Source organism: Tamandua tetradactyla, chromosome 20 (genome assembly GCF_023851605.1).
Source record: "Tamandua tetradactyla isolate mTamTet1 chromosome 20, mTamTet1.pri, whole genome shotgun sequence".
Classification (NCBI taxonomy): Eukaryota; Metazoa; Chordata; class Mammalia; order Pilosa; family Myrmecophagidae; genus Tamandua; species Tamandua tetradactyla.
The window spans coordinates 53,418,318-53,437,931 of record NC_135346.1 but is presented as its reverse complement, the minus strand read 5'-3'; the positions used below and the strand labels follow the sequence as shown (position 1 = coordinate 53,437,931).

At 45.5% G+C, this 19,614-nt stretch overlaps 1 protein-coding gene across 2 annotated transcripts in view; it reads left to right on the top strand.

Moving 5' to 3' along the window:
- Positions 1–18,929, top strand: part of STK10 (serine/threonine kinase 10) — a 200,572-nt gene extending 181,643 nt beyond the window's left edge. For both annotated transcript variants that reach the window (XM_077137647.1, XM_077137646.1), the window contains exons 16-19: positions 464–652; positions 1,723–1,848; positions 3,518–3,631; positions 16,421–18,929. In XM_077137647.1, coding sequence (XP_076993762.1) covers positions 464–652; positions 1,723–1,848; positions 3,518–3,631; positions 16,421–16,561 — 570 coding nt within the window. In that variant the 3' untranslated portion in view covers positions 16,562–18,929. The remainder of the gene's footprint in view (positions 1–463; positions 653–1,722; positions 1,849–3,517; positions 3,632–16,420) is intronic.
- The last annotated feature ends 685 nt before the right edge of the window (positions 18,930–19,614 follow it).

Below are 19,614 nucleotides of genomic sequence, written 5' to 3'. Positions count from 1 at the left end.
GTTCTGTGACTGCTTGTTGAAGAGTACTTTGAAAACTACTGCTTTTTTCCTTCTTTGCTTTGCATATATGTTATATTACAAAAATTTATATTATTGAAATTTTTTTAAAAAATAAGCTCCACAAGGGGAAAAAATTTCAAAATAAATAAAATCTGCTTAATCGTATATATATGAGTTTATAGCCGGCATCAGTAATGACAAACCGTTCCCTTAGTGTAAATTTTAGCCTTGAGATACTAGGTAAGGGTCGCCTCTGTTGGATGAGGAGGTATTCAATCCGTTTTAACGATCGTCCTTCAAATGCGAACAAAGCAGAAAATGCAGGGCGAGTGGCAGTAGAATACCGCGCGCCTGGCTCCGCCGAGCCTCGGGGGTCGCGAGTGGAGCTGGGCCTCGGGCTTCCGACCACCGCGCTGCATCCAGTGCACAGCCGGCCCCAGCCCCGCGTGGCGCTTTCCCGCAGGAGCGAGAGCAGATGCAGCGCTACAACCAGCGCATGATGGAGCAGCTGAAGGTGCGGCAGCAGCAGGAGAGGGCGCGGCTACCCAAGATCCAGCGGAGCGAGGGCAAGACGCGTATGGCCATGTACAAGAAGAGTCTCCACATCAACGGCGGGGGCAGCGCCGCCGAGCAGCGCGAGAAGATCAAGCAGGTGGGGAGGTGGGGCAAGTGGGGAAGCCGGGCAGGTGCGGAGGCGGGGCAGGTGCGGAGGCCGGGCAGGTGCGGAGGCCGGGCAGGTGCGGAGGCCGGGCAGGTGGGGGAGGCCGGGCAGGTGCGGAGCGGGGCAGGTGGGGAGGTGGGGCAGGCGCGGAGGCGGGGCAAGTTGGGAGGCGGGGTAAATTGGAAGGCGGGGCAGGTGCGGAGGCGCGGCAGGTGGGGTGGACCAGATTTTTGCTGGGGGTCTAAACTTTATGCCGTTGGGGGAACCTAAGAGAAGGGGGCCTGTAAATCAGAAGTGAGCCGGCTCTAAAGCCTCATTCGCCTCAGGGTGAATCCATCTCCTGGGGAATAAAGGAGGAAGCTTACTGCTACTACAAATAGAAAGAAGAGAGTTTTATTAACAGTGTAACAATCCGCGAATTGGGCACCATCAAGTAAAAGCAGATATTCCAAAGCATTAAGGGACGTTGGTAATTTATATTACAAAAAAAAAGGAAATTGCTGTTGTCAGGCAGGTTCTGTTCTAGGGGCTTATTAGAACATTGATCCAGAAGGGAACTTGACTGGCACCGAATGGTCTAAGCTTAGGCCTCTTGCTCTTGTCCTATTTCCTATAAATCTTCTCTAAGCCCCACTTTCCTGGAGTCTAATTGCCGAGGCCCCTCCTTCGCCAGGGGTCATTTTGTAACCCAGGGACTGAAGATCAACTTAGAACAGAGTTCCTTTTAGCAACCTCCTTGCTTTCTCATGCACCATTCCCTTTTACATTCCCTTCCACATGTAGCCTCCACTGCTAGTAAACCTCTTACCCCTGGTGTGAGTCGTGTGTCTGCATCCGGCTATCCTAGCACAGGCCATTTGTTCCTGTCTGCCTCCAGCCTGGAGGCTCCCCCAGAGCAGGGGCTGGGTCTCAGCTCAGGGTAAGGACTCCAAACAGGGATCCAACCTTTGGTGATTCTGGACAGTGGGGCTGTACACAAAACAGCCCCTCTGATGGGGACGTCCATCTGCTGCCCAGCTGGGCCCATGGCCCCCTGAGCGCCCACCCACTCTCTGTTGCAGTTTTCCCAGCAAGAGGAGAAGAGGCAAAAATCGGAGCGTCTACAGCAGCAGCAAAAGCATGAGAACCAGACACGGGACATGGCTGCACAGTGTGAGAGCAACATGAGTGAACTGCAGCAGCTGCAGGTACCCCTCCGTCACTATTGGATTACTTTAGTTCCCCAAGGCAGTCAGCTCTCAGGGGGCTGAAGATACCTCATGCAGGAAAAGGACTTCCATCACACAAGCCCAGGGTGGACTGGTTCCAGCCTTTGGGCTCTATAACCTTTGTGAGTTTACACCATCCTTCCAAGCTGTAGTTCCTACATCCATAAAATAGGCATGGGGAGTGGGCTAATAATGACTATTTTGTAGGAGTGGGGTGAGAATTTCTAAATGAGATGATAGAGCTGCAAGTGCCTTGTCCAGGGCTTGGCAGTGGGCATGAATGTCTCAGTCATCCCTATGTCTCTGGAAAAGGGTATCACTGAGCCCCCGGGTGACTGCTTTTAGGAGAGATCTCTGACCTCTGCCAGTTCCCTGGGTTTGTGCCACAACCAGACCCAGAAGCTTGTACCTGGCACCCCCTGGTGGTGGAGCTAGGTATTGCCATACCTGAGAAATGAGGCAGTCTCCTCACACCTCTGTGGACCTGAGGAAGCTGCCCAGCCTGCCAGACCCTTCTGGAAACCATGCAGCAGGAAGCCACGGAGGAAACCTCACAGGTATTGAGGCCTGTCAGGCAGAGGTTTCGCCATTTACCACCCTTTGATTTCCATGCCCAGTCCCTCGCCTTCTGCATCTGTTCCCCCATCCCTGCCTCCAGGGGTTGCCATAAGATTACTTGAGAGCCCCTATAGGGTTTGGAGCACAGCTCCTGGCAGGTCACAGCCACTCAGCCTGCCATGAGCATCATTCCCGATGAACCCAATTCCTAAACTCCCTTTAGCTTGAAGCCCAAAATAAAAATCCTCCAAGGGGTTCTACTCTTCCAACCCAACTAAGGCCATAATATCTGGGTAAAGACACTTTCCCCTACTCCTTATAAATCTCAAGGCTGGCTCCCTGCAAGGACTCAACAGGGACTTGTCACGTCTGTGTGCCAGAGTGATGGGGAGCAGGGAACTTAGATGGGGCAGTGAGGTTGGAACAGCCTCAGCCATATCTGTGGGTCCTCGTTCTTGGCCAGAAATCTTTACTGGGGAGATGATGCACAGTGCCGGCAGATATGTGTACGTGCCGATGTCCAGCACAGTGTTAGACATCAAAAAATGATGATTATGAAGAATGTTAATGCTTTGGAGAAGTGTTTATTATGTTAAGTGTGTAAAAAAGCAGATTTCAGAATAGTATATGTAGAGTGGGCTAAATGGTATTTAAAAAGCAGCAATATATAGGTCAGAGCTTAATAGGAAACATACCTGCATATCCATAGTGGTTGCCTCTGTGTAGTGGAATCAGAGCACGCACAATTGCACCAGCTTGTTGTTAAGAGTCTTATGATTTTGTTAAAATGACACATGTTCATTTTGAAAACGTCAAACAATGCAAACAGCGCAGAAAAAGTCCAAATTACTGCAAACACCATCACGCATTTAATAATCACTATTAGTATGAATATTCTAGAACGTTCCTCCAGGCAGTTCTCAGTGCATTTGTAGTTATATGTGTATCACTTTATATAAATGGGGTTTGAAGTGAAGGAGAAGTAATGAATGAGGCTGGCGCCTTCCCAGCTGTAGCCTGAGGCATGTGTCAGCCCTCAGCACCGCTGCCTTCTGATTTTCTCACCCGTTCCGCCTGGAATGTGTTCTAGAATGAAAAGTGTCACCTCCTGGTAGAGCATGAAACGCAGAAGCTGAAAGCCTTGGATGACAGCCATAGCCAGACCCTGAAGGAATGGCGGGACAAGCTTCGGCCACGCAAAAAGGTAACCGTGTCTGGACTGACGTGGGGATTGGCCCCATGTCATGCCACAGGTGTCTGCCTGGGACATCTTGGGTCTCCTCATTTTGGTCGACTCTTGCTTCTGTGGCATCCATAAAATGTGTCCCCAGGGAGAAGACCTTTCTAAGCCTTTATGGCTGAATGCCATGTGGCTTCTGCCGGCTGCAGTAACAGCCTACTTGCTGCCCTAGTCTGAACACCTTTGTTTAGCTCCCTCCCACAGACTGAAAGACTCTACTACCCGGTCACCTCAGAGGTCAGGAACAGTCAGCCATGCTACAGGGCCAGAAGCCCAGCCGATGAGGATTTTCTCTTAGAGGAAGTCATTCCTGAGAAGTCAGAATCCAGTACCAGATAGCTACTTTCGGAATAATTTGCTATTGCTGCATAATACATTACCTCTAGACTTAAGGGCTTAAACTAATGCCCATTTATTTATGCCGTGGCTCTATAGGTCAGAGGTGTGGTTGGACTATTCTGGGTTCTCTGCTCAAGGCTTCACAAGGTCCCAATCACATGTCAGCCAGGCTGGTTCTGATGTGAGGCTCTGGGGGAAAATCTGCTTCCAAGCTTATTCAGGTCATTGACAGATTCCAGATCCCAAGCTGAAGGTCTGAGGTCCCCGTTTCCTTGATGGCTGTCAGCCAGGGGCTGCTCTGACCCCAGTCATTGTCACGTGGCCCCTTCCAGCTTTACAGTCATGGTACAGGGAGGTCTTCCTCATGCTTTGAATTCCTCTGACCTCCGGCTGCACTGCTTGCTGGAAAAACTTTTTCCTTTTCTTTTTAATTATTTATTTTTTAATTGATATTTATTATATATTCACATACGATGTAATCATCCAAAGTGTACAATAGTGGTTTGCAATATCATCATACAGCTGTGCATTTATCATCACAGTTGACTTTTTTCTCTTTTGTGAAAAATAACATATATACAAAAAAAGCAATAAATTTCAAAGCACACTGCAACAATTAGTCGTAGAACAGATTTCAGAGTTTGGTATGGGTTACAATTCCACCATTTTAGGTTTTTCCTGCTAGCTGCTCTAAGATACTGGAGACTAAAAAATATCAGTATAATGATTCAGCAATTATACTTGTTTGTTAAACCCTACATCTGTATAACTCTGTATAACTTCACTGATCTTTCTCCTACTCTTTAGGGGTATTTGGGCTATGCGTGTTCTAATTTTGTCATGTTGGAAGGGGCTGTCAATAATATGGAATAGGGGGATGGAACTAGCCGATATTCTGGAGAGGCTGGGCCCTTTACATTTCAGGACTTCTCTGGTCCAGGAACCCATCTGGAGGTTGTAGGTTTCTAGGGAAAGGATCCATGCACTAGGGAAAGTTGCCCTAGTACATGGAACCTTTGTATAATCTTATACATTACCCTAGGTGTTCTTTAGAATTGACTGTAATGGTTTTGGCTGGGGGTTGGCAAATTATGGTAGGTAGCAAGGTCTAACTGAATCTCGCATAAGAGTGACCTCCAGAGTAGCCTCTCCACTCTATTTGAAGTCTCCCAGCCACTGATACCTTATTTGTTACACTTCTTTTCCCCTGGGAGAAAACTCTTTTAAGGCCTTTGTGTGATTGGGTTAGCCTCACCCAAGTGATGTCCCCCCACTATAGTCACAGGTTTTATAGCCCTACCCAAAGGGAAGAGAATTCTATAGGGTGAGGATCATGGGGGGTCATTTTTAGAGTTCTGCCTACCATACTTTCACATTAAAAATATACATATGTCCTCCTTTGGTCCTGTGTCTTTCCTTATTGCCCTACTTCTCTCTTCTCCTTCATGACCAAGCGTTTTGAGTAGCTCATGCTCGCCATTTCACTTTTTCACCTTTTTCTTTTTCAGTTCACTGCAGCTGCTCCTGCCAAGGTCACTAACAGCAGCCTGTGGCTGGATCCATTGCTACATTTAGACTTACCTGACTTGTCTGCCCAGCGGCAACCACACTATCGATCACTCCCTCCCTCACCTCCTTTGACCTCCTGCTCTCTCATTTCCTTCTCTGTTGCTGACCCCTCTGCAGCCTCCTTCCTGGCCCACCTTATGAATTCTGGAGCCCAGAGCTCTGTACTCAGTCCTCTGCTTCCTCTGAATTTGCTCCCTGCCTGAGCTCACTTGTTCCCACGGCTTTATCCGCAGCCTCCAAACTGAGCCTCACAATTCTCAGTCTCCCACCCAGGACACCCTTCCATCCAGCCCATTTGAACAGTCTCCTAGATGCTGGAGAAAGGTCTCTTTGGCTCCACAGTCATTTCCCAAACTCAGCTCATCCCCCACAGCCCCTTCTCCCATCTTCCGTGCCTTGGCACCTCCATTTACCTGGATGTTAAAGCAACCAACTTGAGTGACGTTCTCAGCTGCCTTCTCTCCCCACCACCTCGTGTAGCCACCTAGTTCTGTCCATTCCCCTCCTCACTGATACCATTTCTTCCTAACTGGGCATCATTGTGTCTCCCCCAGCTGACCTGAATCACCTTCTAACTAGGCTTCTGCTCCGCTGCCCTCCCCACCACCAGTGTCCCTCCCCCCATGGCCCTCTGGTACCCAACCGTGCTAACTCTCCAGGCCATTGTTTCTCCAGCTTTTGGCTTTGGGACCTATTTACACAGTAAAAAATTATTGAGAACCCCAGAGAGCTTTTGTCTATGTAGGTCTTATCTATGGATATTTACCATATTAAGGATTTAAACTGAGAAAATAATGTACCCATTACATGTTCACACAAATGACACATTTTCATAAAAATCACTACATTTTGCAAAGGAAACAAAAAATGAGTGAGAAGATGGACATTGCTTTACATTTAGCAAATCTAATCTCTAAAAAGAAGAGAGCTAGATTGTCATATCTCTTTAAATATTCAGTCAGTTGTGATATTTTAGTTGAAGTTTATGTGGTCTCACAGAGGTACGTATTTGGAAAAGGGAGGAGTAATTCTATAGCCTTTTCAGATAATTGTGGATATTTTTCTTTATATATATTACACTCAACAAGTGGTAGTTTCTTAAAAGGTTAGCTGCAGTGTGAAACTTGAAACCATGTCAATGAACTTTTCATATTCTTATATTAAAATCCACTGGTCCAGGGGTAAGGGTATCGTTTGTATGAATTTTTTTCTGTCTTCTTTTTATTTCTTTTTCTGAATTGATGCAAATGTTCTAAGAACTGATCATGGTGATGAAGATATAACTATGTGATGATATTGTGAGTTATTAATTATATATCAAGAATGGAATAATGATATAGTAAGAATGTTTGTGTTTGTATGTGGTTATGTTTAATAAATTAATTAATTAATTTTTTTAAAAAACCCACTGGTCCAGAGTGGGCCACCGTGGCTCAGCAGGCAGAGTTTCTGCCTGTCATGCCAGAGACCCAGGTTCGATTCCCAGTACCTGCCCACACAAAAAATTTAAAAATTTTTTTAAAAATCCACTGGTCTGTCTTGCACTTCGACTGGCTCTTTTATACCTGCATGATCTTGTAACATCTCACGTTGGTCATTTGGAAAACATTGGTTCACTGAGTTATACCGATCTCCCCAAAATTGGCACCTTTCTTTATACCATATTAAAATATAAATCTCATCCATTAGTATAGTCACCAGTCTCATCTAAAAAAAAATCTCTAAATACTGAGAAGCTGTCAAGCTCATGGGGGTGGGCACAAGGTTTCCAAAATTCTAATTTTTGCTTGGAAGTTCAATTTTGTCTTTGGCAGTCAGTATTGTTAGTCGTTTCCCTTGAAGTGGCAGGCTATATTGATTTTCAAGAAAATGTCTGCCAAATATCCATGGTCTGTCCATCATTCTTTTAAGTAAAAATGAAATTCATCTCACATCTCAAACAACTGCACAAGTTCATTTCCTCTGGACAGCTGTTGTACCATTAGACTTCAGCTGAAGGGAGTGTCGTGTGCTTCCCTTTTCACCACATGTAATATTAAAATATATGTCCTTGGGGCTCAAGATTTAATAAAATCAGTCATTTGTGCTGCTTCATAAAGGATGTTTCTTCCTTTCCCTTTCCCTTATTTCCTTCCTTCCTTCCTTCCTGTCTGTCTGTCTGTCTATCTATCTATATTTAGTTTTCTACTATGCCTAAATGGCAGGAGAGAATATTTGTACAGTTTGGTACTGTTCTAGTTTCCAGGCTGCCAGAATGCGATATACCAGAACTGGAATGGCTTTTAAAAAGAGGAATGTAATATGCTACAAATTTACAGTTCTAAGGAAGTGGAAGTATCCAAATTAAGGCACTAACAAGAGGTTACCTTCACTCAAGAAAGGCCAATGGGTTAGGAGCACCTCTGTCAGCTGGGTAGTCACGTGGCTGGCATCTGTTGGTCCCTTGCTCCTGGGTTCCATTGCCTTCAGCCTCTGACCCTGTGGGGGTTCCTCACTTTGCTTCTCCAGGGCTGGTTTTCATTTCTTCGCTTCCCTTGGCTGTCTCCAGGTTCACACTTGCTTAACATCTCATGGCAATGTCTCCTGGGCTCCAGGTATCTCCAAACATCTGTGTCTCTGTTCTCCAAGTGTCGGCATCTGTATCATCTCTCTGTGTCAGCTCTGTCATTTCTAACTCTCTCCAAGATGTTTCCTCTTTTAAAGGATCCCAGTAAACTAATGAAGACCCATCTGAAATGGGTGGAGTCTCATCTCCATCTAATCAAAAGGTCACACCCATAATTGGGTGTGTCACGCCTCTATGGAGATAATCTAATCAAAAATTTACAGCCTGTAGTGTTGAATCAAGATTAAAAGAAATGGCTGCTCCCACAAGATTGGATCAGGATTAAAATATGACTTTTCTGGGGTACATAATACTTTCAAACTGGCACAGTGCCATTGTCTTAATTCTTCCAAAGTCTCCAGAAGTTTTATCCTCCATTAATTTTGATGCCAAACCAGTGAAAAAGGCAAGCAACATATTAATATTGTTATGAAAATAGTTTTGAACTTGCTGACCACCCACCCCCACCCCCAAAAGTGTCTTGGCATCACCAGGAGTCCATGGACCACACTTTGGGAATCACTGTTCTAGCCTCATCTCTTGCAAGTCTCTCTTTCCACTCATGCTCCAAACAGACTTCAATTCCCAAATAGCTCTCCCCACCATCTGTGTTGCCCTCATCCCTGCTGGGCCTTTGCCTAGGCTGCTGCTCCCTCTACAGGAATTCTGTGCCCTCCAGCCTTTGCTTGACTAGCTTCTTTTTGTCTGTAGGACTCAGGGCAAGTGCCACTCAAGGGTGGCAACCCTCCCCTTGCTGACTGGGTAGGTACCTCCTCTGATATCTGACAACTCCCTTCCCTGTTCTGGTAGTGCCACTGGTCTCTGTAGTTAGTTTGATCATTAGTCATTTATTCCTTTTTCACTCATTCATTCATGGATTCATGTAACAAATATTTTTTGAGCACATACTACATGCCCCATACTGTTTTAGGCACTGGACATATTGCACTGAACAAAAAAGACAAGTCCCTGCCCTCAGGAGCTGAGGTTCTTATGAAAGGAGGCGGACAGAGAACATACAAGTAGATATATCAGATAAAGTGCCGTGTGCTATGGAGAAGAAAAGCAGCAGAAAAGAGACAGTCTGGGGCTGGGAGTGGGGGGCTACATGAGGCAATGTAGCTGGAAGGCCATGGAGGATGGCATCTGAGCAAAGTCCTGAAGGACAAGAGGGTGGGAGCCATGCAGATAACGGGAGGAACAGCATTCTGAGCAGTTGGAAGAGCAACTGCAGAGGCTCTGAGGCAAGACTGTCTTTGAGGTGAGGTAGGGTGGTAAGAGATGAAGTCTGAGGGGTAGCAGGAACCAATGTAAAGTCTGGCTTTTATTCTGCATGAGATGGGAGCTTTGGAAGATTGTGAGCAGAGGAGGGATATGCTTTGGCTTATGTTTTAAAAGGAGCTCCCTCTGGCTGCTGAATAGAGTATGAGCTTTAGAGGGACAATGGTGGAAGGAGAAAGACCAGTAATGAAACTATTACAATCATATTGGTCAGAAATGGTGGCTTGGACTAGGTTGGGACCATACTGTTGGGGAGAGCTCCTACATCTCCTCCCTAGATGGTCTTGAGAAGTTCTTGCTGACCACAAGCTTTGGGACCTTGGACAAGGCATTTACACCTCTGGGCCTCAGGTTAGTCATCTGTCAAGTGGGGATATTAATATTGTACTAAGCTGTGCAGAAAGTTGACAGCCATGGTACAGGCTAAAGGTGTACTCATTTCCTTCCGTTTCCTTAAGCTGTCTGAGAGCAGAGCTGCCCCAACTCTCCTTGTCCATGTGCCCCACATGTCCTGAGTCCTGAGGTTGGTTCTGCCATCGTATGCCAGTTCTGCTTGCTGTAACTGTGATCTGGACAGGAGGCAGCTGCCCATCTTGGCTATGTCATGGCCTTGGAAGTCCTTGGATGGAGGCTCCTCAGCCCGTGCTAATGGAGCTTTCTGGCTGAAAGCTGGCCAGGCTCCCACACCCTCCTGTTTACAGGTCCATGGTCATCAGTTTCTGCAGCCACAGCCTGCTGGGACTTCCGATACTCGGCATTCAGATCAATAATGTTTTGCTGACATCAGTTGGGTTGATGATGGCATCAGGAAATGAACATTTACCTGTTTCTCTTACCTGGAGGGTCTATGCCCTTGATATGTCCAGAGAGATTTTGAAAATCAAAGATCAGGTTGCTTCTAGCAACTATCTCGTCTCCCAGATTGCTTCCAGGGGTGGTGTGTTCAGAGGAGATGCTGAAATGTGTTTGGGGAGCTGGCAGTCGATTTTGCCTGGGAGGGGCCACCTCTTTATAGAATTCTTCTGTTTGGAACACTGACCCAGAGACAAAAATTTTCGTTCTGAAATATGTTTTTACGCTGTTTGCATTGCACTTGGCTTTTTCCCCGAGCTCCTCCTGGATATGGGGGTGGAGAGAGAATTGCATGTTCGTGGAGCATTTTTAGAAAAATTCAGATTTTTTTCTTTCAAGTAAGTACAGAATATCTGGTAGAGTAAGTGAAGTGCTACTTGGGTTTTGGTTCACACAGTGTGGCCTCAGGAAAGTCGTGTCTTCTTCCTGAGCCTTCATGTTTTGGGCTGTAAATGTAGATGCTGTTTCTTTCCTTAAAACTAGAGCTGGCAAACTTCAGCCCTTTGCCTGTTTGTTTGTTTCAGCATTTTTATAGTGAAATATAGCATATGTACAAACAAGGCAATACATTTCAAAGTACATTTAACAAGTAGTTTTAGAATAAATTTCAACGTATGAGTTACAGTTTCACCATTTCAAGTATTTCCTTCTAGCTGCTCTTAAGACACTGGAAACTGAAGAAATAGTAACAGAATGATTCAGTAGTCATGCTCATTTGTTGAATTCTCTCTCCTCTGTTACAGCTCCTCCTCCTCTGATTCTTCTCCCAATATTTAGGGATATCTGGACAATGACCATTCTAACTTCTTCATGTTGAAAAGGGGTGTCAGCATTATAAGATGGGGGATGGAACTGGTTGGTGTTCCTGGAGAGACTAGTAACTGGATTCCAGGGCTTATCTGGCCCAGGAACCATCTGAGGGTTATAGGTTTCTGAAAAATAAACTTAGAGAGTGAAACTTTTAAAGAGTCTCAGAGCCCTGGATATTCTTTAGGGTTGGCAGGAATGGTTTGTTTTGTTGTTTTTGTTTTTGTTTTTTCTTAGGTGCATAGTCTGGGAATCAAACCCAGGTTTCCTGCATGGAAGATGAGCATTCTACCACTGAACCACCCTTGCACCCCCTGGCAGGAATGGTTTTGGTTGGGGTTTGGCAAGTCATAGTAAATAGCAATCCTAGCTGAAACTTTCCTAAAAGTAACCTCCAGAATAGATTCTCGATTCTGTTTGACCTCTCTTTAGCCACCGATACTTTATTTTGTTATATTTCTTTGCCCCCTTTTGGTCAGGTAGGCACTGTCAGTCACACAATACCGGGGCCAGGCTCATCCCTGGGAGTCATGTCCCACATTGCCAGGGAGACTTTCACCCCTGGATGTCACATCCCACATAGGGGGGAGGGTAATAATTTTACTTACAGAGTTGGGCTTCAGGAGAGAGAGAGGCTACATCTGGGCAAGAAAAGAGGTTCTCTGGAAGTAACTCTTAGGCATGATTATAGGTGGGCCTAGCATCTCTGTTACAGATATGTTTTATAAGAGCAAGTCTCAAGATCAAGTGCTTGCCCTCTGCTTGTTTTTGTAAGCAAAATGTTATTGAGCTCAGCTAGACTCATTCATTTGCATATCATCTATATCTGCTTATGTGTTGAGTAGTTATGACGGAGATTCTTTGACCCACAAAGCCAAAAATATTTGCTCTCTGGACCTTTACAGAGAAAAGATTGCTGACTCTCTGCCTTTGAAGATTATATGGAGAAATAAAGTATGGGTGTAGAACAGTGTTTAAGAGCCCAGGCTTTGAAGTCAGAGAGGTGTGGGATAAAGTCCTAGCTCCCCATTACTAGCCGGGAGACTTGTGCACGTTACCTCTACTCCAAAACCTCTCCGTACTCCAAAAGTGGTAGCTGTTATTATTAGATTGGTATTATTGCTAGAGCCGAGGTCACAAACTGAGGGCTTATTGGCTGGAATTGGCCTACAGATATGTTATATTTCGCCAACAGCATGTGATTTATATTTTCCTTGAAATTTGCCAATCTCTAAGTATTGGATTCTATATAAAAATCTGGATTTCCAGTTTCTTTTAAAAGCACTAGGGCTGTGACAACACTAGGTCTGTCATACCACATGGCAGCCATCAGCTGGAGCTTAGAGGAAACTGCCCCCTTCAGACAGAGCACATTCCCTTCAGTTCACCATAGTCCCCAGCACTCCCTATTGCCTCACACCCTGCTCTTTTCACTCATTCAGTCCTCCTGGCCTGTTCTCACAAGCATTGGCTCTTTTTTTTTTTTTTATTTCAAAGTACATTTTAACAAGTATTTATAGAACAGATTTCAAGACTTGGTATGGGTTACAGTTCCATCATTTCAGGTATTTCTTTCTAGCTGCTCCAAGACCCTGGAGTCTAAAAAGAAATATCAATATAATGACTAAAAAAGAAATATCAATATAATGACTCAGTAGTCAGACTCATTTGTTAAATTGTAACTTCTCTGTTAGATCCCCTCCTTCTCATTTGATCCTTCTTCCAATCTTTAGGGATATTTTGCCCACTCTAACTTTTTTCCTGTTGAAAAGGGTGTCAATAGTGTAGGATAGGGGGGTAGAAGTGGTTGAGGTTCTTGGAGAGATTGGCAACTGTGGGTGTCAGGACTTACCTGGCCTAGGAACCAGCTGGGGGTTATAGGTTTCTAGAAGATGAATTTAATGAGTGAAACTTATCCAGTCTCAGATAGACCCCTGGGGGTGTTCAGGGCTCACAGGAATGATGTGGGTTGGGGGTTGGCAAAGCGTGGCAGAGTCATTGGCTCTTGCAATCATGTTACATAGGCTTAAACAGTCCTGCTTTTATCTTGTTTATATGCAAATGTTTGCTTGCCACAACCACCTTTATAATACATCCAATAAAGGAGGGAATTTGAGCCAGGAATGTGTTAATTGCCATAACTTTCAAATCAGTTGAGTCAAATAAAAGGAGGCATGACTGCAAATACCTTGTCTTCCCTTACATGGATGTTTATAACAGGTTGGAAAAATTGCCATTGTGATTAAATGGCCTTTCTCTGTCTTTCAATACAGGCAGAAAGAACTTGCTAGAATTTCATACATTGAGGGAATAGGATCTTACGGGGTGGGTGGTGGGGCTGGGGTTGGTAATTAAGTTCTTTGTTGAAACTATTGCAGGGCATCTAAAGAATAGTCTTAAGTGGAGAGACATAACAAAAATGCTGGTCAAATCCTGTGAAAACAGGTACTTCTATAGAGAAAATGAGGAGCTCTCTAGGCCCTGGCTGATGGTCAAATAAATGCCTCTTAATGAAAGCCACTTTGGGACACCTCCTATGTACCTGGCTTTGCAGGTATAGTCTGGCTGAGAGAGGGTGGAGCATAGTAGTGTTCCAGGGCTTGAATTCTGGGCTTGGACAGACCCTGGTTCCCACCTTGACTCAACCATTGAGTGACTCTGGGCAAGTGACCTAATCTCTCTGAGCCTCAGTTCCACTATCTATAAGATAGGGATGATAACAGCATCTGCCTCATCGGGTGAAGAGTAAATAATATGTCATGCACTTACAATAGTTCCTGGCATGTGGAAACTGCTCAGTAATTGTAACCTGTTATTTTTTTTTCCTTTTTAACTTTTTATTTTAAAATAATTTCACACTTACAGGGCAGTTGCAAAAATAATACAAAATCCCATACAGAGAGCTCCGACATACTCCACCTAGAAAAAACCAGAGACACCAACTTTTAACATTTTGCCACATTTGTCATCTCTCTGTCTGTCTCACTGTCTAATCTATTTTCAAAACATTTGAGAGTAGGCTGTATACATCACGTTCCGTGATTACTTAATACTTCCATGTACATTTCTTAAGAACAAGGCAATATATACACTGTTTTGCAGTTTGTTTTTTTTCTTCCACTTAATAGCTCTTGGAAAAGAATAAAGTTATGAGACATTCTACACCATGAAAAAACCTTGAAAACATTATGCTCAGTGAAGTAACCAAAGCACCTAATGATAAATATTGTATATATGACTATTATAAGAGATTATCAGAAATAACAAATTCTCAGAGACAGAAAATAGATTGGAGGTTACCAGTGGATAGAGAAGGGGAGTATTTGTCTAGAAAAAAAAAATTTTTAAGAAAGAAAGAGTGAGTATGTCTTGGAGATATTTTCATATTGGTGTAATGCTTGCTTTTTCTTGAAGCTAATTTACCCATGAAAATGGGACTGCTAGTTTTAATAGTTACTGTTTGTTCTGGACTCAGCAGGTCAATTTGATTTAATATGGAAACACTTTTTTTAAGCCTTTTGGAAGGGGCATATTTTGAAGAAGATCATTAACAGTTTTGGGTATTTTACAGAGTAATTCATATTTACACAGTATTTTTACATTCATTGTTTTATTAAATGCCAAAGGAAAATTACTCAGTGTTTTACTATTTCTCTTTAAGAAAGTGATATAAACAGGCTGTTTATAACCTTACAGTTAGAAGAAGGATTTTTAAAAAGGAAGTTTTGTACTTTCTAACTCTTATGTCCTCCTACACAGACCTTCTGATCCCCTGCCCTGCTTACTTAGAACAAATTGTAGTTGGTTTGTTTTTTCTTTTTTGTGAAAATAATATACGTCTACAAAAAAAGCAATAAATTTCAAAGCACATCACTACAATTAGTTGTAGAACAGATTTCAGAGTTTGGTATGGGTTCCAATTCCACAATTCAGAGTTTTTACTTCTAGCTGCTCTAAGATATGGGAGACTAAAAGAAATGTCAGTATGATTCATAATCATACTCGTTTGTTAAACCCTGCTTTCTCTGTATAACTCCACCATCACCTTGGATCTTTCTCCACTCTTTAGGGATATTTGAGCTATGCCCATTGTAACTTTTTCATGTTGGAAGGGGCTGTCGACCTATTATTTTTTAACTCAATTTGCCCAACAGCCCTGCAAGATAGGTAGTGACGGTGCCTTTTATAGATGGGGAAAGTGAGATTCCTAGAGGAAAAGCCACACAATTGGTTATAATAAAGCTCAGAGTCTGTCTGACTGAAAGCCTGGGTTCTCTCCACTATCCTCAGCTTCCTTTCTTAACTGAATGCTTAGTATTGGAAATCCCTCAAGACATTTTTCTGGCAGAAGCCATTTTATATAGATGAAATGTCAAAGGGGGCTCCTGCAGTGCTTCTCAACTGGATGCTTCCCTTTGAGTCACCTCCTAAGCCTTTATAATATAGAGACCCCTGATTCCTCCCACAAATCTTCAGGACCAGACTCTCAGGGGATGGGGCAAAGGTACCTGTATTTTGAAGGGGGAGGGAAGAAAATAAAAAAAGAACTTCCCTGGTGATTGTGCACGATGTGCCTTGATGAGGCCCGCTGTGCAACTCTCACATCTCCGCTGTTAAACCGTCTTCATTTTCTCGGTTTTCCTTGACTCATTTGACTGTTTTCCTTCCGGGAGATGTGCATTCATTTCTCTTCCCTCCCCATCTAGACTGGCATTTTCCCAAACTCTATCCCTTGGCACACAGGAAATTCCTATGTAGGTGTGGCAGGAGGAAGGCGGAAGCAATACTTACTTCCTGGGTGCTGGGCTCTGGGAAAGGAATCAGGGAAGTCAGAGTTCTCCCGGTACTAAGGTCGGAGAGGGGAATGTCAGGAGAAGGCCCGTCATGGGGTTCTGATGGGGGTCTTGTGATGGGGAGACCTGTGCCCTGTGGGGTCAGATGGTGCTCCATCTGCCCTCACACGGTGCTCCATCCACCCTCACCCTGTGCTCCATTCGCCCTCACACAATGGTCGGTCCACCCTCACATACTGCTCCGTCTGCCCTCACACGGTGCTCCATCCACCCTTACACAATGCTCGATCCACCCTCACATAATGCTCCATCTGCCCTCACACGGTGCTCCATTCGCCCTCACGTGCTGCTCCATCCGCCCTCACATGGTGCTCTGTCCGCCCTCACATGGTGCTCCATCCGCCCTCACTCGGTGCTCCATCTGCCCTCACATGGTGCTCCATCCGCCCTCACTCGGTGCTCCATCTGCCCTCACACGCTGCTCTATCTGTCCTCTCTCCGCCCTAGGCTCTAGAGGAAGAGCTGAACCAGAAGAAGTGGGAGCAGGAGATGTTCTTCAAACTGAGCGAGGAAGCAGAGTGCCCGAACCCCACCACCCCGAGCAAGGCCGCCAAGTTCTTCCCCTACAGCTCTGCGGATGCTTCCTAACAGCCACCCAGGGCTGCGGCTGGCAGGCCAGCGGGCCTCTGGAGCCCTCCCGTTCTCTGTGAACAAGCAACTCAGGACCCACCTTCCCTCTTGCTTCTGTGCCAGCTTGAATCAGCCCTTTGCCCTGTGCTCCCCATCTGGTGCCCCACAGGTTTCGCTTGCTCCTTGGGGGAACAGGAGTGGAGGGTGGTTATTATTATGTCACCTGACCCTGCAGGGTTCTCTTTGAGCACAGATCCCATCAAGCTCTAAGTGATTTGAGCTGCTGGTGCGGGTTCAGGGTCTAGGAGGATTGGGTGTTCCGTGGCTTTGAGGCCCCTCCTGTGAATACAAAGTGCTGCCCCTAACGTCACCGTGGGCTGGTCTATACTGTAATTCTAGGTGGTTTGTCATTGATTCCCTGCAAAGCCAGGTAAGAATCACAGCCCCGAACAACCACTGCAGTTCCCAATGGAGTCTGCCCTGCAGCCAGCTGCCCAGGGGCTGCCCTCGTGCCTACAGTTTAGGGGAGGGCGAAGGGAGGCATGAGCCTTTCCTTCTGCTGGCCCTGTGTGTTTTGTACCGTCTTGTGCCCTCCCTACCCAACACGTGCAGTGACCAGCCCCCAGGCCTCGTGTCCCAGTGGTTTGGAATGGGTTTGCTGCCGGAGCATGGGCTCCTGAGCCCATCAGGTGCAGCAGATGGTAGAGAGAAGCACAGAAGCACAGGCTGACCTGCCAGTCCGTGGTTCATTGTGGCCCCAGCCAGGATCCTCCATTCAGGGATAAATTCTTCACCATGCAAACCTCTCCCAGTACAGGCTGCTCCCTTCTCGGGCTTGCCCACCCTGTCCATGAGTGATGAAGGAAAGCTTTGCCCCTCTTGGCCTGGGCCCCTCGTAGTTGAGGAGTGTGACCTTACATTTCAGACTGAGGCTGGCCATCACTTGAACTTCTCTTCAGGAAGAAAAAGCACCAGGGAGACACTTCTGCCAGGAGCACAGCAGAGGTCCAACTCTCTTTATCTTTTTTTTTCTTGGGGGTGGGAGGGGAAATGCATGGTCCAGGAAGCATACCCAGGTCTCCTGCATGGAAGGCAAGCATTCTACCACTGAACCACCCGTGCACCCCAGGTTCTCTATATCTTAAGTGGACCCCTGGGCCTTCGGACTGCTCAGCTGGCCCTGCCAAGATGCTGATGCCGACCAGCCCCAGAGTATATGTGCATATCCCAATCAAAGGACATGCTTATACCAGCATTCAGTTTATTTACCTAGAGGACTTTTTTTCACATGGATTTCTGTCTGTTCTATTGAAACAAATATAAAATGTCTGGCTTCTTCCAGAAGATACCTGCTTTAAAAAGAGAATAAAAGGAAGATGAGGAAAGAAACATAAAAGTGATGAGTTTTTTAGGAGTCATATGGGCATATTGAATTGGATACTGTTTCTCCTCTCAAAGATGAAGGTTCACTACTTTGCTTTTCTAAAGCAGTTCCCTGGCAGCTTTCAGGGCACTGGTCATGACGGGGTCCTTGGAAAGGGACGTGCTGCCACTTAACAGGTAAAGGTGATTTGGGGACTTGGGGTTCCAAAGTCTTAACTCTGCAGCCCATATGCTCTGGGGGTTGGTGGGGTGGCCAGGACGATGGTTCTTTTAGGTCCTTGAGCATTCAGCTTGCCTGGGTCAGTATGTGACCGAAGTGGGTCACTTGTCAGGCCTCACGCAAATGAGACCAGGTAAACAATTGTCTCCTTTTATTCTCTGGTGCCTGGCGGGTGGGGAAACGTGAGCCAGCAGCCGTGTAACTACAAAACCTAAACCCAGTTCCACCGAGCAAGGCCAGCACTGGAGAGTGGTCAGCAGGGCTGATTTGGGTTTTGTTTACAATATTTCCTTTTGCAGCTGGGGTGTGCGAATGAGTCTAAGGTGAAATGCCAGTTTCACGGTTCATGCAAAAGTCTTCGATCATTCACTTCGTTGGTTTGTCATTCATACTGGAATCCCCTCCAGAGGTTTGCTGCTTCTCTGCTTAGTGTTTCCTGTGCCCTAATAGCGCTTGCTTATGCCTTTCTGGGTGGGGTGTGATCGGCTCTCCCAGCCTCATGTTTGGGCCAGGATGCAATGCCCATTGCACAGAAGGCCACGCAGTATTTCCTGTGCCCCGTGCTAATGTGTTCTCTGTACGGCACAGGCAGAACTGTTTCTTATTTTCAGTCCATTTTTAGCAGAGTAAATATAACTAACTTATATGTGCCCTTTATGAAGGATAGAAGTTATTTTTATGTAGTTTCCAAACTTTATACCAAACTTTTGTAAAATGCTCTCTGCAAAGTTAACGTCAAAGAATGTAAATATGCTTCTAATAAAATAACAAGATGAGAAACTATTTGAACTCTGGGGTGTTCTTTAGGGATTTGGGGTAAAAAAACAAAAGCAGGGCAGACTTTACAGCACTTGCCTGCTTCTTGCCAATGTCCTATCTTCTGAACAAGTCAGACCTTAGGATGTCTGTTCTAAAAGAAGTTGCACTTGGCTGAGCATGCGTGAGTGTGTGTGTGTGTGTATTGTGAATATTTTCTACAGACATTTAACATCAGTGTGATTTCACATAAAATACTAATTTTCACGTATTAACTTACTGAATCCTTTAAACAACCCTGAGAGTAAGACATTGTGATTTCCATTTTATCGATGAGGGAATGGACAGCGGGCAAGGTGAAGTGTCAGGCAGACGTCACTGGTGATCAGCAGCCTGGGGTTCAAGCTTAGACCCTCCAGGGTCAGGCTCTCCGCCACAGGGTCTCTCCCTCGGGCAGCTGCCCGGTCAGGCTACTCAGGAGTCGCCCGGACACTGAGCCACCGCAGTCCGGGCCTTGTTTGCAGGTTTGTGTGCCATGCCTCTAGAACGCCGTTCCGGGTTCTTAACCTGGGGTCCACACACCCCAATCCCCGGCGAGGGACCCATGGGTAGAATTCAGGGGGGGCTTTGTACTTGGATGGCAAAAGATTTGGTCTCTAGCTTCACTAACTTCTCAAGGAAGTTAAGCATTTCCTTTGATTATGGAGGCAAT